Source organism: Xiphophorus couchianus, chromosome 1 (assembly GCF_001444195.1).
Source record: "Xiphophorus couchianus chromosome 1, X_couchianus-1.0, whole genome shotgun sequence".
NCBI lineage: Eukaryota > Metazoa > Chordata > Actinopteri > Cyprinodontiformes > Poeciliidae > Xiphophorus > Xiphophorus couchianus.
The window spans coordinates 19678887-19705620 of record NC_040228.1 but is presented as its reverse complement, the minus strand read 5'-3'; the positions used below and the strand labels follow the sequence as shown (position 1 = coordinate 19705620).

At 38.9% G+C, this 26734-nt stretch overlaps 3 protein-coding genes and 1 long non-coding RNA gene across 6 annotated transcripts; 2 read left to right on the top strand and 2 right to left on the bottom strand.

Moving 5' to 3' along the window:
* Positions 1-9: 9 nt before the first annotated feature.
* LOC114149385 (glutamine-rich protein 1) lies at positions 10-8957 on the bottom strand. Of its 3 annotated transcripts, none has more exons than XM_028025215.1 (12): positions 8813-8957; positions 7828-8118; positions 6286-6378; positions 6050-6190; positions 4988-5764; positions 4722-4899; positions 4433-4587; positions 4001-4115; positions 3759-3867; positions 3444-3592; positions 2455-2545; positions 10-1190 (listed from the first exon to the last, which is right to left on the bottom strand). In XM_028025215.1, the coding sequence occupies exons 2-12, from the start codon at positions 8080-8082 to the stop codon at positions 1004-1006; spliced, it is 2250 nt and encodes a 749-aa protein (XP_027881016.1). In that variant the 5' UTR covers positions 8083-8118; positions 8813-8957; the 3' UTR covers positions 10-1003. The 3 variants fall into 3 exon arrangements, with proteins under 3 accessions (XP_027881016.1, XP_027881007.1, XP_027881025.1); XM_028025206.1 differs by having other exon boundaries at positions 8721-8933; XM_028025224.1 differs by lacking the exon at positions 8813-8957 and adding an exon at positions 8201-8656.
* On the top strand, positions 1165-13817 carry LOC114149431 (uncharacterized). The gene is made up of 3 exons (XR_003596501.1): positions 1165-1516; positions 7113-7119; positions 13806-13817. It is a non-coding gene; the product is annotated as an uncharacterized LOC114149431 (long non-coding RNA).
* qars1 (glutaminyl-tRNA synthetase 1) lies at positions 10129-18603 on the bottom strand. Its single transcript, XM_028025194.1, has 23 exons — positions 18409-18603; positions 18011-18161; positions 17795-17904; positions 16303-16378; positions 16156-16220; positions 16025-16078; positions 15846-15909; positions 15689-15763; positions 15223-15308; positions 15038-15124; positions 14862-14961; positions 14314-14392; positions 13996-14235; positions 13825-13917; positions 13589-13726; positions 12856-12943; positions 12610-12756; positions 12266-12367; positions 12083-12175; positions 11405-11532; positions 11255-11321; positions 10844-10969; positions 10129-10700 (listed from the first exon to the last, which is right to left on the bottom strand). Exons 1-23 carry the CDS (start codon positions 18517-18519, stop codon positions 10650-10652), a joined length of 2331 nt encoding a protein of 776 aa, XP_027880995.1. The 5' UTR covers positions 18520-18603; the 3' UTR covers positions 10129-10649.
* Positions 18604-19422: 819 nt separating this feature from the next.
* Positions 19423-23800, top strand: ogg1 (8-oxoguanine DNA glycosylase). The gene is made up of 7 exons (XM_028025458.1): positions 19423-19678; positions 19774-20069; positions 20155-20334; positions 20791-20969; positions 21067-21214; positions 21288-21337; positions 21413-23800. The coding sequence occupies exons 1-7, from the start codon at positions 19569-19571 to the stop codon at positions 21614-21616; spliced, it is 1167 nt and encodes a 388-aa protein (XP_027881259.1). The 5' UTR covers positions 19423-19568; the 3' UTR covers positions 21617-23800.
* Positions 23801-26734: the final 2934 nt, after the last annotated feature.

The window sequence follows — 26734 nt, the reverse complement described above, 5'->3', positions numbered from 1 at the left end:
ACGGTGTAGTGGCTGTACAAAAACGGTCATGTTTGAAAAACACACAGGCACTGGCATTCTCCTTAAATGACTGAATCCCATTACAGTTCATGGAGAAACTACTGGTACTATACATTATAGAACATGTAGGGCTGACCCACTTTAAGTCTTTTATGGAGTACAGTAGACATGATACATTAGATCCCTCTTTAGTCTTTGTGTTTAATGTCCTCAAGAGATAAAGGATTCAGCAGACGTCAGCGTCCAAGTCCTGCCTTTGCCACACCTTCACCCTGTGGCAAGTGCTATTAGCTGCAGATTAGGCGGTGCCAGCCTGTTGCAATCAAATCCATGGAGGATTTAAGTACTAATGTGATTTAATACCACCAAGATCCAACAGAGGGTGCTCTTAAGCAGGCAACCTCAAAAGCTCAGCATCTCCAAATAAGTAGGCTCAACACAAACAAAATGATATCAGAAAAGAAAATGTATATAACTTAAAAGACTTTTCCCATACCTAGTTTGTCTTTTTTTAATTCAGATATTCACTGTGAGACTCAACAGCGACCAAGGCAGACAAAGGAATAAAACAACAAATAGGAAAAGGAAAAGCAGCATAGTGTAGGCCAACCATGGTGACAATTGGAAATATATTACAGATTAAAACAGGTAAGAAAATTAACATTTATATCAGACTGTTGGTGAAGTGAACCAACAGATAAAATAACTTTTAAATTAGCGTTTAGGTCCACTAAAAGATTATTAGACTCTACATCCTTTGGCCATAACGAAGACAAAAAAGGGGACTGTCTCGATGAGACAAATCTCCCTATATATTGATTTTTTAAGTGTATTTACAGTTCATGTCCAAGGTAGGCCGGCATGTGATATAAACAGATACATGCCACCCCAAAAGAAAATAAAATGAGGAGAGTGAGAAGAGCAAACTACTCATGACGAGCTATCAAAGGCTGGCTGATGAAAACAGGAGGAGTCCCTTCTGTTTTTACTTCTCTTTCAAGTCCTAGTTCACGCTCTCCGACATGTTAAGCACTTCCTGGATTTCACGGACAACAAGGATTCGGGCGAGCATCTGCTCCAGGTGCTCCCGGGGGATTGGTTGTGTTGAGTACCAAATGGGGCTGTTTGGAGCCACCACCGGCTCCGGGGTCAGGTAGAAGGTGTCGTTACGGCCTTTAGCACTCTGAGGACTGTACAAACACACAACGGAAACAAGAGTGAGGATATTTTATGGGTGTACTTATTAGATTAAAGGTTATAGTTATTTATACTTTAGAGCATAAATAGAGATATCCTTGTAACCCATTCACTTTCTGTTGTTACAAAATCAGAACCTCATTACTGGCTATTACTCAAGCATAATTTCCATAAAATAAAAAACATGGTACTGGTCACGATCTGTAACAGCCAGGGAAAGTTTGATTGGTGGATCTCTTGTTAAGTCATTTAGGCCGAGGTTCTCCAACCCCGGCCCTGAGTTACTGTCAAAGTAAGTCTTTAAGTTACTGTAAGGTATGTAATTAGGTACATAACCATTATAGACAATGAGTCTTAGCCACCTACTAAAATCCATGATTTCAAATTACACAATTTGAACTGACGTTTGAAGACACTTTTGCATGATGGAGGTGCTGGAAATGAAAATAAAAAATGCGACATCATTTTAATTGACTACAATTAAGATGTATGCTAGTCAGGTTAAGGAGCAACATTTTCAGGAAATTTGAATGGACAGCTGATATCTAGGGATGCACTGAATTCCACTGAATGAAGAGCAACTGAGCTTATTCATATAAGCTCTCATTTATTGCTTTCATTCGTCTTGGTATATGTAGCTTTGGAACAACATAAAAAACCCAAATCATTCAGCAAGAGCAACAACTCAGAGATGAAGGTAAAATATGTTTCTCAAAACAACATGTTAGAAGTTGAAGGAAACAATTAATGATTGAACATAAAAGTGGACGGTGTATCGGCATGAACTGATGTTGACCACTTGACATATTGGAAATGTCAATTTTCCCAGTGTTTTAACATTAGTAAAAAGCATGTAATCTCAAATATCGATTATCCTCTAAAACAACTACATTACTATCAGATATCAACATTAGCCCCAATTTTTCCCATTGCTGCATTCCTGATAGAACATGCAAACTTAAGACATAAACTTGAGTTTGTATTTCAGACTTTTTACGACATAGAATTACCAAATAAGGTTCAGGTCTTTAGGGTTCAATAAATATTTATTTTTAAAAGATGGAGAAGCTAGATTATTCAGCATCAATGTTTTTTTTTTCCAGATTCTCAACAGCAATAATCTTGCAAATTAAGACACTTCAGCGCAGAGTGCAGCATCTTCACACCCTTTCAATTACACCAACCAGTAATTTTACTTAATCATAGCAGCTCCTCTAAGAGAAACTAAATCTTATTAAGAAGTCGCTTCCTATTTACCATTTGAAGAGGTAGAAATCATAGAGCTTGATAGGGCAGCGCAGTGGGTTCTCAGGGTCCTCCAGCTGTTCCGAGTACATGTCATCTGTCACTGAACGAGAAGTAAAGACAGTCATCGTTACTCTCAATGGAGAACTGCAACTCGTCATTTTGGATTTTGTCAGAAAGCAGCTTTTTGAGGTTCTACCGCAGCAAAAGAGACCATGTAAAAAAAAAAAAAAAACTGGTCATAAACAATCAACAGTTGTGGGCGATGATGTTTGTGTGAAAGCATAAAAAAAATCTAACAAAATTCACAAATAATAGATCTATCCTTTGGGTTTAGAGCTCACATGTGTTTGATTACACGTGTGAACTCTATACACATGTTTATCACAGAAGTTATTGCGATAAACGATAATATTGTTTTGAGACCATTTTCAAGTGATATAATGTTAAAGGTATTATAATGCATGAATACATTCTTAAAGATAAATACACTTTCATTTCTAATGAACATTTAACACTACAACTTGAAGATATTTCATATAACCAAAATAAACAAAACAGCAACAAAAAAATTTGAAATATGAAGTCTCTAAACAAAATTGTCCTTTAAAAAAAGTTGAGTCCAAAGCACCAAACTGAAGACTTTTTGGATTTAATCAGAAAGCACAAGTACAAGTTTTTCTACCAAAAACAACTTATACCAGAAAGAGAAAACGATAAATCATGCAAATGGAAATTATTGAGCTTGCTTTAATTTATCATGCATTTTATAATTGAGCTATTCCTTATTGTGACAGGCCTACTGATTACCTCATACATGAGTAAACATAATAAACAGGATTTTTACGCAGTCTACAAGAGAGTAGACTGTGTAAACTACTGCACTTTTAAAAAGAGTGAAAATCGCACTAACATTTTTTTTTAAGGCCACTGGTCAATAGTTTGAATTGAATCATATTATGCAATTATAAAAGGACTTTAACATCTGTTTATCCTCTTACCTTTCTGTCCTATGAACCTCTCCGCTGACTTTAGGTACCGTATGCTGGTGCTCTTGTCTTTGGGATTGTTGGGACTCTTCCTGGTGTGTCTCAACACCTTTGAAAAAGCCAATTTTAGATGCTGATCCACTGTTTTTAGGTGGAAATATCTGGAAAACAGAGCAACATCAAAAATGAGGCAGTACTACTAAAGATATACAGTAGATGAATGCAGACCGATCGACATTTGATTATACATCATTAAATGAATAAAACCCTTTTTGTTAATTAAATATCTGCAGAACCATCAGAATACTGGAGGGCTTTGAAACTCACTTTGTGTTGAAGAACATGAGAGTTGTGAGCAGTGTTGATGGAGAATGAGCTCCCAGCTGTTTACACTCCCACAGCATCTCCTCTGTTACATGACTGGGAATAACATACCCTGGGGAAAGAAGTAAAGAGCAGAATATCAAGAGCTGGTAGGTTTAGAAAACTGTTGCACATGCAGCTGGAACTTAGGGAATTTATGCAGAGCAAATTCAAAAAATAAAAAATAAATAAATATATGAGTGTACCTAGAGGATGAACTGACGGCCTCCAGGGGTCCAAGATTAGATGAAGACAATGAGCGAAACGTGTATAGTACTGATCTGAGAAAATGTCGTCAACTCGACCGTTATCAAACAGATACTGCAGGGAAGAAGAGAGAGAAGCAGATCATCAGTGGTGCCATTAACTTCTAGTCTATTGGATGCAGAGATGCTTAGCAGGACAAATAAAACAAGCCCTAGAGTTCTATCAAAATGTCAAAATCCACTTAAGAAACTTTCATTTAGTTCCTGTTTGGAAGGCAGTAAAATTTAGTTTTAAGATTATTGGAACAAAATAATTATTTTTCCAACTTCAATTGTAAACTATACAAATTAAAAGCCCTGAATTTCTTTTCTGTGTTAACTAAAATCTGCTACAGATCAACAGAGTTTTGGGGATGAATGAGTGTAACTAACCTTTTGTATGCAGAGAAATACATAATAAAGAACATCCGCCTCGTATGATTCTCCTTCAAGCCCCCGAGCCTCTGCTGTCATCAGAGACAGACCCATGCAGAGCTCAGCCACGGCACACGACACCAGATCCTCCTGGAAACGGAGCGCCTGGCGTCCTGAAGCACCACATAAGAAAAAATGCCAATTGAGAAATGAACAGAAAATCCTTTACCATCCCACAATGGGGAAAGTTGTTCATACCAATTATTGTTTGTCACTTTAACTCTAAGTAAAATGCATGGTCTCTCACGGCCTATTGGAGCAAGTTTGTTCTGATCCGATTTGTCCAGCTCTGCATTTTTCCTCTGAGCCCAGAGCCGCCACACGTCCAGCCCCTCCTCTGGCTTCAGGGTCGCGGGCAGCAGCAGCTCCTGCACCTGCACTTGCTGCTGACCTTGACCATCTACTTCTGCGACCACCGTCTGACCCTGACAACAACCAACCAAAACAAAAATTAAAAACCTTCACTGAGCTGAAATGAAACACCTGCAGGATGAAAGGATGCTGTGTTATTACCTGTAGCGGCTGTCCATCCTGCCCTGTCAGTCCCTGTGTGTGCAGCACTTGCTGCTGGGGGTCCCAGATAATGGATTGTGTGGCGTTGGAGTAGCCCTGCACAGCCACGGGAATGTGGATGTTTCCGTTCATCAGCTGGGCGGGAAAGAGCGTGTTTGCGGCCAGCGTGTGAACCACTTCCTCTTGGTTGCTCATCCCAGTGGAGCTCGTTATGCTGGAAACCGCCTGCACAGTCTGACTTTGACTAGTAGGGCTTTTTAGCTTATCGCTTTCGATGGTGACCTGGGTCGGCATTGTGGTCAATGTTGTAGTGTTTGTCCCTGCCACCTGCACCGTCCCGTAAGCTTCCTGGGGGATGGCAATGTGTGTGACCTGCTCACGGCCCCCAGACCCAGCAGGAGCCGAGTACACAGGAATGGTCCAGGTTTCACCTGTGGGACTGGTGATCGTACCAGTAGCGCTGTAAAGGTGGGAACTGTCTACAGTTAGGAGGTCTGGCCGCAGTGACACGTAGCTCTGCTGCTGCCCCTGACCCTGTGGGATTGCCAACACTGTGGCTACCTGCTGACCAGGCAGGGCATACGACACAGTGATGGGCATGTCCACCTTACGCTTTTTAGCTGGCTGCAGGACCCCTGGTGCTTGGGATGTAGTAACCGCGGTTCCCATCACCCTCCGCTCCACACCGTCCTGCTGCTGAGTGGGGGACAGGGCCCCCACCGTCTGGATCTGGATCTGCTGCCCACCTGCCACAGCTGCCACCAGCTGGGCTTGCAGCTGAAACACACAAGGTCAGAAGTAATAATGAGTAAAGTAAAGTAAAATAAAATAATTCTTGTACACTACTGTGTTTCACACAGATGTGCTATTACAATATCTCATTGCAATAGCTCCAGCCATTATGTAAAGAAAAAAACCCACTAATACTCAAATTTCATTAAAAAAAAAATTGTTTTTTTAAACTTCGAATTGAGAATCAAGACTTGCTGTGTGAATGAAGTCCCAACCTGTTTACTGCCTCATCTTGCTATAAACTCCAGTACCAATAGTATATGGACAAACCTGTTGCTGCTGTTCCTCTGTCAGTTCCCCAGGCTGAATCAGCTGTGCAGTGGTAATGCCCTGCAGCTGCTGATGGGAACCAGCGGGCACCTGGAGTACCTGGCCAAGCATCTGACCCTGTTGCTGGCCTTGAATTTGCACCTGTGCATTATTATAAGCAGGACATTAAGCGGAAACATGATATTGTCAAACTGGATAAGATGACAATATGTTTTTCTTAAAATTCTGATTCTGACCTGCACAATCTGTTGTTCTGCATTCTGTTGGACAGTCTGTTGTGATGCACAGTCCTGCATCTGCTGCTGCTGTGGCTGGACCTGCACCTGAACCTGCAACAGAGGATAAGGTTTTCATTTTTAAAAGAAGCACTCTCAAAACAAAATTACATATGTATATATTGCAGTCATTTTGGTTAAGGTTGTATTCCACATTAGAAATCAGAGTGAACATAAACTGAGCCAGGTGACTGCTTCAACACACCTGAATCAAATACAAATGTCATTAGCAGAAATCTGTATAAACTACATAGCATGAAATTGCAGAAGTTTTTCAGCTATTTAATTCAGGTGTGCTGGACTACAAAGGCATCTAAAAGTTTAAAATAACTTGTCCTTCATCTGAAAACCCTGAGCTAAACAAATAAAGTTGTAGAGAATTTCTGCACTGCAATAATTAAACAACAAACACCACTAAAATACTTCAAAGGAAGAAGCGATCAGGAATAACTAATTAAATTGCAAAGTCAGGAGCACACACACAAAACATAATTCACTAGTAGAGACGAAAATAAAATTCACATAAAACAGATACTGTATAAAACAATGCAGAAGCAACATCAAACTCCACCTGAGTCAAAAGGAGTTTTTTAATATTTCTGAACTGAAATGGAAAAAGCAACTGCACACACACAATTACCTCTACTTAGATTAGAGCTCCAAACATTTAAAAGCATCTTATTTTTCAAGGTGTATCCTTTCTTGATTAGACTTGGTAAAAGACCTCCAAGATCAGACAAGGTGAGACTTAAACACTTCAAAACCCCAAAATAAAATCTAACAATCAGTCCTTTAGTAGCTAGGAAGTCAGGTATCTTGCAGGGTATAATCTGTGTCAAGTGTGTGCATCTATTGCCATGAAGCCAAGCATGCAACCAAGCATGCTTGTGTACTCATAATGAATGCACTCTGAATTCACGACACTATATAACATGCAGCATATGCTGACCAGATTCTTGTTAAAATGCAATATATGTATATATTGTACACACAAATATCATAATGAAAATACATAGTTGATGCACTAACCTAAATAATCTGGTCTGAAGTTTAATCATGTGCATTCTTTATGTGCTTGCAATAAAGAATGCACAGACCAAAGGTTTGGACACACCTTCTAATTCAATGGGTTTTCTTTATTTTCATGACTATTTATAAGGCAAGAAATCCCACTTATTAACCTGACAGGGCACACCTATGAAGTGAAAACCATTTCAGGTGACTACCTCTTGAAGCTCATCAAGAAAATGCAGAGCAAAGCAGCAATCACAGCAAAAGGTTGCTACTTTGAAGAAACTAGAATATAAGGGGTATTTTCAGTTGTTTTACACTTTTTTGTTTAGTACGTATTTCCACATGTGTTATTCATAGTTTTGATGCATTCAGTGTGAATCTACAATGTCAATAGTCATGAAAATAAAGGAAACTCATTGAATTATATATATATATATAAACACATTTTTGAATCTGCATTGGGGGGTGTAACACACAAACTTCATTTACCGGACATGCCAGCTCCAACAGCGACCCAGCCACTTCTGTACTGTCTGTATAGATGCAGTTGGTCTCTTGTTGGTAAACCATAGTGGTAGTGGTGGTTGTAGTGTCTCCACTTTGTTGGCTGAACTCCTGCAAAGCATCAGGACCTTTACTGGCCAAGGACTCCAGGAATTCCTTCATACGATGTTGAGGAATGCTCCGAGCTTTCTGTCTCACTAGCTCCTCATATGAGCTGCTGCTATCCATGGCATTATTCATAGCTGCAGAGTGTTATCCCTTAGATGAGATGGAAACCTGGGGGAAAAGATATAAAGCGAAATTTTGAATTTCAATTAAAACTATAATAAATAAAATAATAATAAAAAAAGATGACTACATTAAAATCATCCAACACCGGCTTCAGTCGGACGCAGTCAGAGCTAAATGACTGGTGATAGCACAGAGAGAGATTGTAATAGGAAAGGGTTAATTCCGGCTGAGTGTAAACGAGCTGGGACAAAAGCGCGGTCACTTTCCAAATCGAATGCAGCAGACTTGGGTTGGTAACATATTCAGGATGAAACGGGCACGCTTGAAACTGGATTTATGTTACTGTAATGTTTACGGCTACATGTCTGAACAGACCCCAACCAAGCTGTTGATTACACAACGCGCTAGGTTAGCCAGGTGCATTGCTAACTAGCCGCGTGTTGTTTGCAAAATAAAGCCAATCACGGTGTCGTTGGAAACAAGCGTCAAATCCAACAATTCAGGTGGCAACTGTCGCTTCGCAATAGATTAAAGGTGTGTTCAAACCATCGGTTCCTGACAAACCATCATACGTCAGTTGCGCTTTACTGTTTTTTCTCTGATTACCTTAAAGCTAATAGGCTAGTATTAGCATGGATATTGGCTACCTGTCTCTAACAGCTCGAAGTTTAAGTCGTCCACAACGGTTTTCCTCCAATAAACTGGACAGCGCAATATTGTCGGTGTTTTTAGCAGCTACCTAATGGGTTGTTTTTTTTCCGTTAGCTGTAGTTTTTCCTTTTTTTCCCACCCGACTCATATTCCGCTGGGCGCCATCTTACAACAGCGTCCTCAAACCAATAGGCTACCGATTTGTAACTCTGGGGTGCTATCGCGATATTTCTGACAGGTAAAATCGCGAGGATCTTCAGTTGCTTTGTAATCTGTTAAAGGCGACTGGTACAATCAGAAAAGCAGAGCTGACGGCGCAGATATCGTTCCACCTTAAAACACAGTTCTTCCAGAGACACGCTCCTAGTGGCTCACTGGCATCTAAATCTTTTAAGGTGGTGCCAGAGAGATGCACCGAATATTTAGTAGGGACTTCCGAAGCTCTGGGCAGGTGGGAGTTAATTCCCATGCACTTCAGTCTGGCGTGGTGTTATCCCACGTTGTTTAATGTTTATGGTTTAAAGTGCTCTTATTGTGGTCAAAAGTATTCCTGTCCATACAACTGTTATTCTGATGCCATATGTGATGAATCAGTTTACATCAGTAGTAGTTATACTATAATGCGATTTTATGTACTGCTATAATGAGAATGAAGGTCGAAAAAGTGGTAAACTAGCTACATTTATCTATCCAAGAGTACAGAGTTTATGAGCTGCCTGAACAAGTCTTGAGTTAAAAGTATTATCCTGATTCAGATAAGCTTGGAAAAAGTGGTGATGTAAAGCAGGTGTCTTCATGCTTTACTTTAGCATTGATTTTTGTTGCCAATATACAGTAGACTACAGAGTTAAACATTGTAGCTGTATTGTATTGTTAAACTCAGAACATCACAGTTAAAACTTTAGGTGCACTTAAGAAAAAATGTCAAGCACACCGGTACAAGTTACTCTACAGCCCTAAATGACATAATCATCTGGGTTTTCCCTCATTGCTTATTCTAGTAATCACTTCTGATTTTGAAGACATGACTAAATTAATCACTGGCATAATAATGTCATTTGTGCTGCAGCAGCCAAAATTCTTACTCATTTACTGGAACTGTTCTTCATAATGTTTCTAGGTCTGACTCCACCCTCAAAAAGCTTTTTCTTTAAAGAATTTATAAGTTCACTGTCTGAAGTTTACTTTTATTGTGAAAAAAGGTTCAGCCTACCTTGGTATTAGTAAACAATCTCTCCCTTTGTACCTTGAGCAATAGTGTGAAAAGGTAGCCCACTTTTTCATGAACATTTGGTTTACAAACCATTGAGCAATCTTTTGGTAAGTATAAATATTCAAGAACCATCAGTGCATTACTGGCCGTTTACATGGATATGGAAACATGCTCACTATATCATAAACGCAGACAGTTTTATCATATTAATTTTATTTTTTGCTGTACAAAGGACCCATGTGAGTCTGAAAAACCACAAGATGGGATGGTACCACCTCAGTAAGAAAATCAAATATGGCATTTGAGAGCATCCCCTTAACGTAAAACATCAGTCATAATAAAATTTGCTCAGGAAGCCCCTTTTTTTTAATCAAAGTTGCTTACAGGTACCCACATAACAGATAGTCACTGCTGCAGCAAAAACACACACAAATCTTGAAGGGGCTCTTAACACTGACTGGTAAAGCCGTAAGACAAACCAAAGAGCAGCCTCAAAGTTTGCTGCTTCCCTTATGAACCAGTCAAACGAGACATACATGAGAAGAGCTGATTAGAAATGTTTCAGGCAACAAGAAAAGGCATATAATTTAAAGCAGTCTCAGTCAGATCTGTCTGTGTCCTTGCTGACATTCCAACATAAGTGATACAAACACAGTGGTCAAGTATCTGAAGGCTCTGGGGAATAAGCACAGCTTCTTTTTTTTTTAATCAATCAGATCTTTCCTGGGTCTTCTTTGAGTGTGACAGTTCTGTTAAAAACAAGCTGAAATGGAAAAAAAAAACCACATTACAGCATGTCTTACCATTAGAGTGTGTATGTATTTAATATAGATCTAAAAGACGTTTATAAATAGCTGCTAGCGATAAAAATGAAGCATTTCAATATTGATTTGAGTTTTATTGTACCTTATCAGCTGAGCTGTCAGGGTCCAGAGAGAAGTAACCAACTCTCTCAAACTGGAATTTATCCAAAACTTTTGCATCCTTCACTGAGGTATCCACTAAGGCACTGCTGACCACCTGCAGGGAGTTCTAGAGAAGACAATATGAGAAGATAAGACAGAAAACCCCCTGAAACTCGTAAAAGTATTCATATCCCTTGAACTACTACAAATATCATCTTGTCACATGCACAACATTTACTGAATTTCAGTAGGATTTTATGTGAAAGACCAACACAAAGTAGCATATTTGTGAAGCAGAAAGACAATTATACATGGTTTGGAATAAATCTAAAAAGTGCCCAGTGTATTTCCTAAATCAAAGCTTAACCACTGAATGATGAAGATACATTTTTAACTCTTGCCAAAGACTTACAGGGTTGATGTCATTCAGGAAGCCACCTGGCACTTCCGACGGATCCTCTGGGTGCTTGTGCAGGAAGCTACAAAGCGGGCGAGACTTCTCACTTAGTTGAGTTTTTAATCACAGGTTGTTAGTTGTGGATGGCAGTCGCTTTTGACTTACAGTCTTTCATAGAGACGCACTTCACACACCAGCGGCTGGCTGACCCAGTGGATGAAAGCCTTTGGTTTCTCTGCAGTCTCTGAGCTGCAGCAGGTCACTTCCAGCTCCGCCACGTTACCCTGAGAGTCCTGAGAAGCAGAAAGGAATCAGATGACTTATTGAGTAATAACTTGATTGCCATGTGGTGATTTAACAGTTTATCCAAAACTGTTCAGTGCAAAACTAATGTTTGCACTGAACATTGGAAGCTAAAAATACTTGTAAAAATCAGAAATACTGTACAGACCAAAAGTTTGGACACAACTGTACTGTATGTGTAGATATATTATATATATTTATTATATTTGCTTATTTCTACTTTTTAATTTTACACTTAATGATTTCATGTTAAACTTAATGCATACTTAATTGAGACAAATTGTGCCTTAAATCTAATTATTCCACATGATTTGTAACATAGGTAAAGATAGCTTATCTTAAAAAAATGCATTGAAAAACATGCACTAATGCAGTTTAAATATGTAGCTGAGGCACCACGGTCCAAGCAGCACCCGGTGGCTGGTTTATCATAAATGGATTCACCTCGTTCTTACAAATTTAACTCCCTAAAAATAGTTTTGACTCAATGGTTCTTGGATTTCTTGTATTACAGTTAAATGAAATAACTTAGACATTTACCTTGATGACTTTCTGGACAGAGATGACATACCCAGCATGTCTCAAGCCAACCGGCTGTTCTGGAGTCAGACGCTTGTAACCTTTCTCCATTACCTGCAAAAAAAAAAATTGAAATCAATAAGTCCACAATGAAAGGCTTCCACAAAAATATTGTTGGAGCGCTTTGTTTATCATCCTTCTAACCTCTCTGAAGTCGCTCTGTTCGATGAATATTGTGCATGTAAAAGGAACGGTGTGGGTGCCTTTGGCCTCATTGGCAGGAAAGTCTGGTACCCTTACATCCATCTGTGAGTGAAGACAACAGCAGTCTGATTACTTAATGAGGTTAAACTTCCACCCATCCATTTTCTGACACCCTTATCCCTAGAGGGATCAGGAGGGGTGCTGGTGCCTATCTCTAGCGAACGTTTTGGGCGAGAGGCGGGGTACACCCTGGACAGGTCGCCAGTCCATCGCAGTGAGGTTAAACTTAATAATATATAAATCTTTATCACATGTATTTTTTATTTGAAAGTAATTTAACAAACCTTTGTGTCCTTGGGGAGGTTTGTTATGGTGACCTTGAGGGGTTCCAGCACTGCCATGGCACGAGGAGCGGTGTCATTCAGGACGTCTCTCACACACGACTCCAGCAGATGAGGTTCTGTCGTCGTCTGGGAAACGGTTACACCAACCTGAAACAGAGGTAGTTACAATTACACAACAACATATTCCTTTACATTTAAATCATTGTTGATCTGTGCAGCAGATCAAAATCCCTCCACTCTACATACGCGTGCACAGAAGTTATTGATGGCCTCAGGGGGGAAACCTCTTCTCCTCAAAGCAGTCAGAGTGAAGAGTCTGGGGTCGTCCCAGTCTCTAGATAAGGAAAAAAAAATAAGATCAACAAGGTGTATGTGGGACAAAAATCAAACACAAGCCTATAAGTGTAATGCAAAGTTTGCTGCATTAGTCCAGAATATAATAGTTTGAAGTGATTTATACTCATAACTTTCAATAACGTAAGCCTCGAGTCTTAAATAATTCAACAAATTAAACACTCAGCAGATTTTTATTGAGAAGGATGCCTGTTGATATTTTGTTATGTACAGTTATTATAAATAATGAAGAGTAACTTTTTGTAACTTTCAGGAAAGACCAATGGATTTTCTAAAGGCAGGTGGTTTTAGAACCCATCTGCTATTTTGTCTTTTGTTCAAAGACAACTTGTGTAAAAGCTTCTCTTTTCTGCTAAATATTTTATTAAATGTCTGTAAGCCATGCAGTTTTTTTTCTATAAAAACCTGCCTTGCCTTCTTTCACAATAAGTTTGCAATTTTAACTGATATTGTTTTTATCCCTGTGACTATACACAAAAAAAACCCAAAGGTGTATGAGCAAATGTATTGTGAAAGGACACAAAGAAAAAAAATCCCTTTTTGTCCCCTAATGGGCTCGGTAAGAACCAGAGTGAAAAAAACCCATAAATTTAATCTCAACATAAATAAAGATTTGTTTTGTCACCTGACCACACCAGTCTCAACAAGTTTGATAATTTTCCTCTTCGACACAACGGTGTAGGTGAGGTTCAAGCGGCCATATTCCCACTGAACGGGGCAGTACAAATCCAGAGCGTTACACAGCCAGTAATACGAGGAACGCCTAAAAATGTTTGGCAAAAAGCAGAAAAACTTGGTCAAACCAATGCCTTCAAACCAAAGCCAAGAGCAGTTACATACAGATCAAACACTTTGATATACCTGGCTTGAAACTCTTTGGTACACAGAGAATGGGTGATGTTTTCAATAGAGTCACACAGACAGTGTGTGTAGTCATAGGTAGGGTAAATACACCTGAAAAGGAAGATAAACCAAAAAGTTAATTGATTGAAACTACAGTAAAGTAATGAAAACTAAAACGTGTTTCCTTACCATTCGTCTCCTGTTCGGTGATGAGGCGTGTACTTGATTCGATATGCCACAGGATCCATCTTCCCATCCTCCATGACCATCTTCATCCGCAGCGTGGCCTCTCCCTCGGCGAACATGCCCTTCTTCATCCTCTCAAACAGCACCAGAGACTCTTCGACAGGTCGGTCCCTCCATGGAGATGGGGGAACGTTGTGGCCTTTCAGCTCCTCACCCTTCTGATGGCACACATACGCATGGCCCCTGATGACAGACAGGATGATCAGAAATTCAGCCGTCCGTCAAAATAAACTCCTACGAACGTCCTCAACCCCCGCTTACCTGCGGATCAGATCAACGGCAAGGTCGTAGAGTTTCTGGAAGTTGTCAGACGCGTGCGTGACATCATACGGTGTGTAACCTGTGAGGCACAGCTGCACTGATTAGGAGCCGGTTTATAATACAAGGATCGCACATAATATTCATTTAAAAATCTCCTGCTTTTCCAGGTCTCAACTACACATGGTCTGAGTCACTTTTAGCAATTAAAAAATACAAAATATAAAGATGACTGTGGTCAGGGCTTTAAGTATGGAACATGGAAAAAACATGGAGTGATGAACAGGAGGAGGGGCAAAGAAGCAAGGCCTACAAACAAGGATGAAAGGAAGGGTTCACACAACACACAACAAAGAGTTGTGTGAACTCTAAGATAGGGAATAAAGGCTAGAAAGTCTAAAATTTTTCCATACACTGATTTTCTTTTATCATATTTATTTAGACCTGGAAAATACGTAAATCACATTTCAGACTTTTTAGGATGGTGGAGGAATCCTGATACATGCATCATTGCTTACTCTATAATCAGATAAAACATCAATTAAACCCACCCAGCCATTCCACCATGTCCTTGATGGCAGTGAAGTATTTCTCCTCCTCCTTCTCAGGATTGGTGTCATCATACCTTAGGAAACAAATCCCACTGTTTGCCTGCAGAAAGAGTTCAGATTCAGAGAAAACTTCTTCACAAAAAATAGCAAACTGATTTTAAATTAGGCAAATGTACCTTGGCGTAACCAAAGTTGAAATTAATGGCTTTAGCATGTCCAATATGAAGAATACCGTTGGGCTCAGGTGGAAAACGGGTACGGATCTAAAGCAGTAAAAGCAGGCAAAACTCAGTCACTCAGATCATTTAATATGAACACTTTTCATTTTATGTTGATATTTGAACTTTTTTAGCATCTGTACCTGTCCATCTGTGAACTCGATGTGTTTCTGAAGGAGATCCATTGTTTTTGGAGTCACAACATAACCCTCGGTTTTGTAGTTTTCTCCTGAAAACAACAAAAGTAAAAGTCAGACTATAAATAAATTACCCTGTGTTACATCGTCTAATGTTACCAATATGCAGAAAAAACCTTAATGCACCAGAGAGAGATTTAACTGGTTTCTAAGAAATATAATCTGTGAATGTGTAAGATGTGACTTTTCTTTGCAGATGATCAATTATTATCAATCAAAGAACATAAAATAGTTTATTCAATCTCAATCTGGTGCAGTTTGTTGTATTGCAGTGTGTCCAAGGCCTACAGTACTACAGTACAGTAATACAGTCATAGTCATACAGAGACATGCTAATGCTAATGTTGACAACAAGAACAACAATAGACAAAAAGATGCTACTTCATCTAAATGCTAAGAGTTTTCTTCTCACCCGGTTTATGAAACTTCAGTGCTTCTCCTCTCAGCTGCTCCATTAGAGATCTTCCTTCCACAAAATCTCCATCACCTTAATAAACAACCAAAAAAAAAAGACACACGCTCAATAAGAAACAGTTCAATGCACTTTTGTCTGCTTTGCTGCAGCTCACCATTCAATGTCACCTCCTCTTTCCTCGCCTTCACGTCATTCTCTGCCACCTTTGCTTTCTGTGCCTGCATAACAAAGCATGAAGGATGCAGCGGTTACACAGAGCCAGAAAACATAGCAGGAAGCAGCTCAGGTGAGAGCAGTATAAACTTTCCTTCACATATGTAATAGCTCTCTTACCTTGGGTTTCTTCTCTAGATCCGCCTCCGTCTTGGGTCCGAGCAGGTGCAGAACCTTTAAAACCAAAGGTAATGTGTAACGTCACCTGTTCGTATTTAATTAAAGCAAACCCACTCCTCCTCCATGTATACCTGCACATCCACCTCGTTTTTGATCACCTTCCCGTCGGCCCACTTTAGAGCTGAGCGTGCTTCTCCTACAACAAATAAAAAGACATTCTGTTTGTCTGTTCTGCTGTAATGGTTGTGATAATATTCAAAACAAATGTGAGATCATACCCATTAGCAATCCCATGTTGAAGCGATACCTCTCCATTAGCAGCTGCTCCTTGTGCTTCTTGATGACAGACTCAACCTGCACAACATTCCACTGTCACTCAACACACCACGGCTGGTGCACATAGTGAGAGGTTTATACCACTTTGCAATAGTAATGCATACATCTCTGTGTTTTTCACATTTTGTTACATTACAATCACAAATTATAGTGCATTTAGTGGGAGTTTATGTGATCAACCAACTCAAACTTCTGTGTTTGTAAATTGTTTACCATGTAAATCTAAAGTTCAAGTATTGAGACCGTTTTCAAATGTTTTTGCAAGTAAAAATATTAAGAGTGTTGCATGCATTTTTATTTAGTTCTCAGTCACAAAACTTTGTAAAAATCACTTTTGCTCAAGTTATAGCTTTGAGTTTTCCCAAGTTGTGTCTCTTCCAGCTTCACACAGCTAGAGATGAAAGTTTTAGACCTTTTCTCTTTGTGAATCAGCTCGGGCTCAGTGAGGCTGGATGGAAAGTATCTAAGCCAAGGGTGTCAAACTCCAGTCCTCAAGGGCCGGTGTCGTGCAACTTTTAGATTTGCCTCTGCTGCACCACACCTGAATAGAATAATTAGGTCATCAGCAAGGCTCTGGAGAATTTATCTACACAAGGAGGAGGTAATCAAGCCATTTCATTCCAGTGTTTTGTACCTGTGGCACATCTAAAAACTGCAGAAGAGCAGCAGTTTTTAGAGCTGACTGGAGTTTGACACCTGTGATCTAAGCATTACGTTTCCTACCACAGAGTATCAGTTGGACTTTAACTAGGACATTCTAATAAATGCAATAAAACTATTACAATAGTCTATTGAGGAACAGGAAATGACAACGGCAGGCTTAGGAAGTCAATAACACAATAAATGTGGCCTGTAAACAGCGTGTGTTGCCACTACGATTTAATCAATTTTACGAGACGGATCAGAGATTGCGATTATATTGCTAGGTAAGGATGTGCATTTTTTATTAGCTTACTTATAAGACATCATGTACAAACTATGCTTCTGAGAATTGTGTGTTTAATTTTAGTTTCTAAATGCTATCTTAGAAACTGGAATGGTAATTTCTAAACTATATTGTGATAATTAATTTAAATAATGTTTTTTGTTTTTCTTGTCCAGACAGTCAGGACTACTTGCTTTAAATCACTAAAATTCTTTTAGTGACTCTCTGGCTGTATGTTTAGGGTTTTTGTAATGCTGCAAGATTAAACTTCACCAATGTGTCACTTGATTAAAAAAACACATGGATGGACTATGTTTTCTAATTAAAATGACTCTGAGGTAATTGATCCTGTGAATGTATTTAGAAGTATTGGTAAATGAGGCTCAACGTCCACTTCTAGGCAATGGTTTGTGTTGGGTGTAATGTGATAATATGTCAAAAAAGCTAAGAGTGCGTGACTGTATTTGTTAGGCATTTTGCTTCAGAGTAGTGGGAGATTATACACTTACAGCATCCTCAATCTGCTCCGGTGTTATGACTACACCAACACCACATGTTTCATCAAACTCCTTCTGACTGATGGGATCCTCAGGATGACTTTTGACAAAGTCTAAAGCAGCTGCAAAATATATAGATAACATAAGTGAGAAAGCAGTCAACATCAACCTAAGGTTTATTATTCAGTTTTGCTTTCATTGTACATATCAAATGTTGTAAGAAATTACCTGCCAGCTGTAGTTCTGTACAGATTTTCCTCTGAGCGATGCAGTCTGACAGAAATACCAGGCGTTTGTTGTCTTTAAGACGGGAGGCCATACTGTACAGCAAAGTGCCCATGGCTTTGTCCACTCCAGATGCCCCATTGACACGCTGAGCCTGTCAAAAACAGTTTTTAAAAATTGATCAAATTTGTTGCCTTTTCTCCAGCTCTGTTACAGTTAAAAATAGCTGTCGACATAAGAGAAAGTACTCATACCAAATTAAATAATGTGAAAAATATAAGTTTAACATTTAAAGCAAAAGTGGTATTTAAGCTTGATGTTTATTGCTTAGTTAGTTTCAAAATGAGTTAAGTTAATATGCGGAGCAGCGACATATCCCAGCTGCACCAGTGAGCTACTACCTGAATAATCCCTTCCTTTAGTGCCAAACTCAAAGCTTCATTTTTCAGCGTCTCCTTCGCTTTCTGCTCGCTGAGCCCAATCGAGGTGAAAAGTGTCAAAGTATCAGCCATTAGTCCACTTTAGAAATCGGTACAACCACAGACACAACGCCGCCGCACACTTTCCGTCTCCTCAGAGGAAGAGCGAAAGAGAGACTTCCTGTCTAACGCAAACCAAAAATATTACGCTAGAAAATTATTAGCCAATAGGGCACAAACCCCACACATAGAATTGACCAATTACGAATGAGCTTTGATTACAGTGTAAGTCTATTAACCAATCAACTGTTTGTTGACATCAGCGAGGGAGGGACTTCCAGAATTAGAGTAACGTTGCATCAGATTGATAGTTCAGTCACTATTTAGCAAAAGTTTGTAACATAATCAAATTTTATTTACGTGAGAGATCATTTTAAAAACAGAAAAGCGCTCTTTTTTTATTTTATTTTTTACATGTGTGAATATTTCCATCGCAGTGTAACTTATTTTCTGTCCGTCATTTTCTGTGTTAACTCTGTGAAAGTTTTGATGGCTCCTTCAGCTGGCTCCGCTCCATTTATCAGCCGGCGAGGAAACCGGCGGCACTCAATCTAAGCAAACTCAGGGCTGTGAAAAATCTGGTCCAAACTGCATGCAAAATATCTGTGCACCACATGTGCCCAGAATTCATAATGTTCATCATATTCACTTTGTTCAATTACTGACTGTAGATAACCTTATAGTTTTGCTGCTAGCATTTTAGTGCCATATATCACATCCAACTTTGAAAGATCTAGGGGAGTACATGTCACAGCAGGGCAAAAGAGGAAACAAATAATTATTAAGTCAACTGGTGGTAATTGTGTGCCTTTTTATCTTCTTGCCTAATCGGTGTGTGGTCTTCAAATATTTAGGGTGAGCCCATCTTCCACCTGCTTCCACCTCTATCTACTATAGAAACTCCTCCCTCGCAACTAGTCACCCGGAGATTTTGCCGGTTGACGGGTAAAGAGTGAATCCACCATATAACTATCTGTACAGTCGCTTTTCATTTCTCTGCAGGTCGCATGCCGACAAATCAATGCGTTTTTACTACAGATCGTTTATCGGTCAGTAAAGGCATCTTTTAGCTCCAAACAAGTATGGCCAAACATGCGGTGTTGTCTTCAGGGGCCAAATTGTGGCGATCTTTGCCATGCGCAAAGTCGGAGCTGCGACTGGAGCTCACCCTTGCTTGTGGACAAACTTTCCGGTGAGTGTTTACAGATCAATCATAGTATTAAATGAACCGGAAGTTGCGCGTATTCCTGTGTTTTTCCATTTAATCATCATTTAAGTAATTCACAGCTGGAGAGAAACCGCAGAGGGGCACTGGACTGGAGTCATAGGGGGGCGTGTTTGGACCCTGACTCAAACAGAAGACACTCTTTGGTACTATGTGTACACACACCAGAGTGGAGCTGGTGGAGAAAACAGCTCAGAAGACTCTCTGAGGGCAGAGTCTGTCAGTGCCTCGCACCACTCTGAGGTGGAAGCAGAGATGCTGAGAGACTACTTCCAGTTGCATGTGAAGCTGGGGGATCTATACAAGGAGTGGGGTGCAGCAGACTCTCACTTCAAGAAGATTTCTGACATCTTTACAGGTTAGTGTGTTTGTTCATGTATGCATGTTACTGTTTCACAGTGAATTGAACCCGATCTAAAATGCACTGCTTGGTGTTTTTGCAGGTGTGCGGATGTTGCGTCAGGACCCCATAGAATGCCTTTTTTCCTTCATTTGCACTTCCAACAACCACATCTCGCGTATTCAGGGCATGGTGGAGAGATTGTGTCAGACTCTGGGGAGCCCTCTCTGTCAGCTGGATCAAACCTCCTACCATGACTTTCCCACACTGTCCGCACTGGCAGGTGCATGAAACTTTGCATTAGGATTTGCACGCCCTTTACAGGATTGACCAAGTCTCTCTACACCCGTACAAATAATATTATTTTCAAACACTTATCATTTTGCAGATAAAACAGAAAAAAGTCTATGTTTCATTAAAGTGGAACTTGTTCATGTTAATCACAAATTTCAAGGTATCAAATGAAAGGAAAATTGTATGATTTCAATTTTTTTTCTTCCCAAAAAGAAATTAGGGTTAGGTTTAGGTGTTGTGTAAAAGTAACTAATTTTTCAAGTCACTGTTGAACTACGGCATATTTTACTTTTCATGAGGGGCTATTGTTGGTTCTTTTATTGTGGTGCTTTTTGTCTGATGTACCCACATTTAGTACTTCATAATGTCCTTTTCAACAGCTTTTTCTTTTTCACAGAAAAATAAAAGTTTATTATTTCATATATGCTGCTCTTGTGATCTGCAGACAGCGGTGTAGAGGAGCGTCTCAGGGATCTGGGCTTTGGCTACAGAGCTCGGTTCCTTCAGCAGAGTGCTAAGCAGATCCTGGACACACACGGGCCCCAGTGGCTTGTTGGTTTACGAAACGTCCCATATCTGGAGGCCCGTGATTCTCTCCGAACCCTCCCTGGAGTTGGCACCAAAGTGAGACAGAACGCAAACATGTTAGATCCTTACATTTTATTGATATTAATTTTAGAGCGATATTAAGACATGAAGTAATAATTAGTATTTGTTGTAGGTGGCAGACTGTGTTTGTCTGATGTGTCTGGATAAGTGTGAGGCCGTTCCTGTGGACACACATGTTTGGCAGATCGCTAAGCGGGACTATAAGTATACTTCTGATAACGGACAAAAGACCCTCACAGAAAAAGTTCACAGAGATATAGGTTGGCTTTTCCACACATTGTTGAAGTTCTCCTCCTACAAAAACAAAATATCTAATGAACTTTTTCTCTGCAGGGGATTTTTTCAGAAAGCTGTGGGGGCCATATGCAGGTTGGGCCCATTCGGTACGTATCATCATCCACTATGTTTCCATCTCTTTCACTGTGGATCTGCTGCTACCACTTATTTGCCTCTTTTAGGTTTTATTCTGTGGTGACCTCAAGAAGTTTCAGAACCTCAAGGAAATGACAGGTTTAAAGCAGCCAAAAAACGAAGAAGAGCATGAACGAGAGTGCAAGGGACTAAAAATAAAGAGAGAGTTTGATTTGCATCAAAAAAAGAAGAAACCCAAGTCGGAACGTCAGAAGAAGGCAAAGATGTCCGTCAAGACAGAAGAGGTGTGAAACCATAGATCTTTGATCAGATCAGACAAACATGCACTGATATTATTGTTTACAAACGTCATGGAAATTGGTTCATGGTTATATAATCTCTTTTTTTAAAATCTGAGGATACTATAAAATAACTTTCATGATGCTCTTTTATGACTTTAGAACTATAAAACGGAGAGTACAGTGTGGATTGTTTTACAATATGGTTATTAAAAAAATTATGAGCCTGTAAATTTTAATATTGATTGTCTTTTTCATTTAAAGTAAGCAGAATAAAGGGATTTAAGACCTATTGGTTTAATATAATATTTGGACCACAAATGTTGGATTTTCATTAGCTTTATCATAATTAACTGGAATAAAGACTCGAGAACATCAGTCTGTGTGTAATTAAGCTACACAATGTGTTTCACTTATTGAATTGAGTTACTCAAAAAATTAACTTTTCAGTGATATTGGAGTTAATTGAATGGATCTGTATATATTGAACCACTTGTCTCTTCCACTGTAAATGTATTTGAACAGAAACGCTTGAAAATCATTGATCGAAAATAGATTTTTAGAAGTTTAAATTTCTAATATAGTTTGTGTTTCCAGCCTTTCTTACTGTGTAAAGTGCTGAATCAGTCTTGTCTGTTTTGTTGTTGTTTCTTTGTTTGTTCTCTGCGAGTTCTGCTTCGGCTGTTCTTAACGCCCAGTCAGTCATTGGACATAATTTCCTGTGAAGCAGGTTGTTTCTGTCCACTGTTACAATTTGCTTACTCAGTGAGGAGGAGTGGCTCTAAAGTCTTTCACAGTATTGTATTATAACTAGCATTGAAATGGAATGTATTCCACTATATTTGAATGTGTCTGTATGGTTGGGTTAAATTAAATTCATATTTCTATGCATTTAGACATGAACTGGATGCTTTGAGATGGAAAGTGCCTTAGATTATTATTATTTTCTATAAAGAGGATCTGTATAAATAAACAGAATTGAATTTAATGAAATGTTCTCAACTCAAATGTTCAAAAAGTTCTTGAAACATGCTTTAAAGAGAATTGAATCATTTCTAAATGTGGCCAATTTTAAATGTGCTAAAATTGGCCTCTAGATGGCAGCACAGATTGATCTCTATTACTACAGAGTCCATGTGGTTTATTCAGCTTTTTGACACTTTCATTGGATGAATTGTTTCTGCCAGCTTCCTTGACTAATCGCTTTAAGAACAATCTATGGTGTTTGAAGGGATGGTGGAGATGCCCACAGGATGCCACAGCAGTGGGTGTTTCTTCAGAACATTCCCTGGATCAGAATAGTATTTTCCTGGATCAAAGTAGTGTGTTAGCTCAAAAAAATTATCCTCGCTGAGTGTTTTGATGTCCATATGTTTATCTATAGGCACTTTCAGACTGTGTCAGCTGATCTTTTTATAGCAGAGGTTGCAGTTATCTGCTGTCAGTGCTCAGGGCTGCTGTGACTCTCTGGTGACAGCATGACCGTCTAGGAGGTTTGATGTCCATGTAAAGGAATGACAGAGCTACTTTTTAGTTTCCTTCTTCTAAGGTCTCTTTTTAGATCTGCACGGCCATCAGGCTCTAATGTGATAAATGTTTTTTGACGTGTCTATGAGCAAGCGGAGGCCTATGTGTGCGGCTGTTTCATCTGTGGATGTGCGTGTTGTACATGCATAGGACTGTTTTATTTTTGTGGAGCAGAGTGCAGCCATGCGAGTTAATGAGAATGTGACTCAGCTTTCATCCTCGCTCCACTTCAGCTGGGCAGAAGCTGCGTCTCTGCTTCAGGCAGAGTCACTGTGAAGATAAAAATAAAAAAAAGAGAAGGGGGATAGGTCAGTGTGTGCAGAAGGTAGGGACAGTGATGTTGGTGAGGGCACAAAGGACAGCAAAACAACAGTGGCCTGTGCATTATGTAAGACGTGTGTCTTGACTTTTGTTGTACCCTCAGGGGTGATTCAGTTAAAAAGACATCTTACTGTGCCTACTTTCTCTAGCTTGAGTGTATGGGACCTTTACCCACACACTGTTCAGAGGGAAGTTCTCTTGAAAGTGGGTCATCTGCAAAAATGGACCTTTCAAAATAATTATTTTTAGATTTATTTTGGTTAGCAGTATGCATAAAGGTTAGGCTTCCGTGAAAATATACTTTAGCTTGGTGAACAATAAAAGTGTTTAAGTTTTAAATAGATTTTTTTTTTTAAAAATCATTTTGTTGCATCTTTCCTAACACTAGAGATATTTTAGCATTAATATCAAATGTTTGTTTAGTGTTTATGTTTTAGTTATTCTAAATACATCAAAAAATTTCTGATATGACATTATTATTATTATTATTATTATTATTATTATTATTATTATAGCTAAAACAGTATTTTAAGTTAAATGTAAAATTGTGTGGGAAGAAGTTTAAACTTATTAAATTATGTTCTGCCTAATTTGTTTTTCGCTAAGGTTAATATTAAGACGTATTATCAGTCCTCAAGATGTTAAAATACTCTGTTCACAACATAAATGTTACATTCAAGTGCAAATGAAAGATTTTTTTTCTTTAAGGAAAGCTAATCTTTATTTTTTTTTAGCCTGACACAGTAGTTTTCAATAAGATGGGGAAAAAAAGTCACAATTAATGATTTGTGAGTAATCTAACTGTGATCTCACTCTACCAATAAAAGGACCAGTCTCTGTTTTCTGTCGTCTGTTTACACAGCAGTGCCAGATGTTTTCATATGACAGTAAGACAGACAAAAACCTTAAGAGTGATGTCAGTTCATCTTAGATGTGGTGAAATTTAACACTTCCACAGGCAGCTGTGATGAAGTCCAACAGAACAGGGAGGTGGTCCCCACATGGAGGTCTCATTGGGGCCCAAAGATGGGGTGCTTTGTTCCGTAGGATGAAGGGAAACCACAAAGTGAAAGACTGAGAGCACAGAGCTGCCAAGGATCTTTCAGATCTCATACTGTTCTGACTCTGAAGTGTGTAGATGGTCGCTAGCAAAGCTGTTCTTAATAAAAGCGGCTTATTTTGTCAAAAAATAAATAAAAAATACGCCACCTGAAGGGGCCCTCGCTTTTCAGCTAAGGATTAAGACTCAATAGCTCATATTTTTAAGGAGGACGGTTGCGTTTGAACCAGCTAAAATTCAGTTCAAATTGACTCTTTGAGCCCAAAAAATAAAGGGGCCTCAGGCCTACCCACAGCAGACAGAATGACTAAAGAGTTGTAACAAAAAAGGTGTAAAATGATTTGAAACAGGATAAACTGTGGGACAATAATATTACTGAGACCAAAATCTGAAATATAGTTGTTACAGACATCCTGCAGGCTCAATAATCTCACTGACTGTTAGATGAAGAAACATACAAATTTATAAACTTGAAATCAAAACTTGAACCCACAATAAAAGATTAGACAACAATTTTATTAGCATTTTATTAGTCATGATTAAAGGTTTGTGCCAAAGCAAATGGAGGCATTAAACAAAGCATGTCTTTAAATAAACCATTTTTTGGTATTTCATATATCTAGGACTTTATTTTTCTTAGAATATAACACCTGCTTTATTTTGTAACAGGGTGATTATTCCTCAAGTTATACATTTCAAAATGTAATTTTTAAAATAAATGTTTCTTAATGGCATTGAAAATCATTAAAAATCTCCTGCAAGTAAGCTCTTGTAAACAATTTCCTTCTTATTAGAACCAGCCCCCTCTTTAACACCCTACTACTCTAATCTTGTTACAGCTGTCAACACTCCTCTCATGTTACAGTCTCTCTTAAAGAAAAAGCGAAACATAAAGGTCTTTCGCATTTTTTCACTTAACAGTCATTTTTGGCATTAAATCTATTGCCAGCGTGTTGTTAATCAAGAGGCTATAATGTTAGTCATAATCTATGGACAATAATGTGATTACCATTCAAAAGTGCTCCTGTTCCACCTGTTCAAAGCCTCCGGTGACCCCTGCTGGCTCAGTAGTAATTTAATGGCCTTAAGACAATCCTCTGAGCCACCCAGGTTATTTTAGGAATCAGCTCGATGGTCCAGTCGGTTTGATGAAAGTGAAGAATACGAGAGAGAACTTTAGGAATCATTTGGGAATGATCCCTGTTTGTAGTCTGGTTCTGAATCTACGCCCACGGCCATTGTCAGATGGTGTCTATGTTTAGGCTTAATCAGAGCAAAGCTGCTGCCTTCAGCGTGTCCAGACAAGAAAATGTAGAAGTTATTGTAAAAACAGAAATGCTCAGACGAAGCATGACAGAGTGGCTCTGAGCCAAGGTGCAGCATGAGGAAACTCTATCAGTATTGGCTCAAGGTGGCTTGTTCTCGCTCTACACACCCAGAATGGGGTGTAGCACAGCAGAGTGAGAGTATTGTTTCATGCACAGCTCTGGACTCATCTTACTGTCCTTGTGGCTGTGGCACAAACAATTCCTCATTCAATGTACTTTCCAGACTTTTCAGTTAAATCAATCAAAATTTAACTATATGCCAATGTAAGTCTTTTTATTTGCTTTGATATTTCATAGTACATCTTCACAACAACAACAATTACAACAATAATAATAATAATAATAATAATAATCATCATCATCATCATCATCATCATCATCATTGTGATAGTGAAACATGTAATACAAATACATGGACTATAACAAAATTGGGTGCCTTTCCTAACAAACATTAATTCACACAACACCATCACACATCACCATGGCATTAGAATTAAGGCTAGGTCTACTGGATATAAATTGTTCTTATTTAGTCATGACAAAAGCTTCCAACCAAAAAATAAGCTGTCACATTTACACACCCCTGGTGACATTTACATGCCCCTGGTGACATTTACATGTGGCAAATGAATAGAGTTCATTTGAGTCCATTGTTTTCTCATCTTTAGTGGTAACAGCATGTTTGAGCTGAAAATACTGCATGGATTTCAAGTTAGTTTGGTAACAATAAAGTCCTTTTCGGTGGTTTGAGAAGGGAATTACGGCAGTCTGGAACTGTCATAATTTAATTTTCAAAGATCTTCAGTCATGTTGAGACAATTGTCTTGTTTCATTGAACTTTTAATTTGTATTTTGTTTTATTCTGTTTGTTCTATTTGTATTTTAGATTCTAAA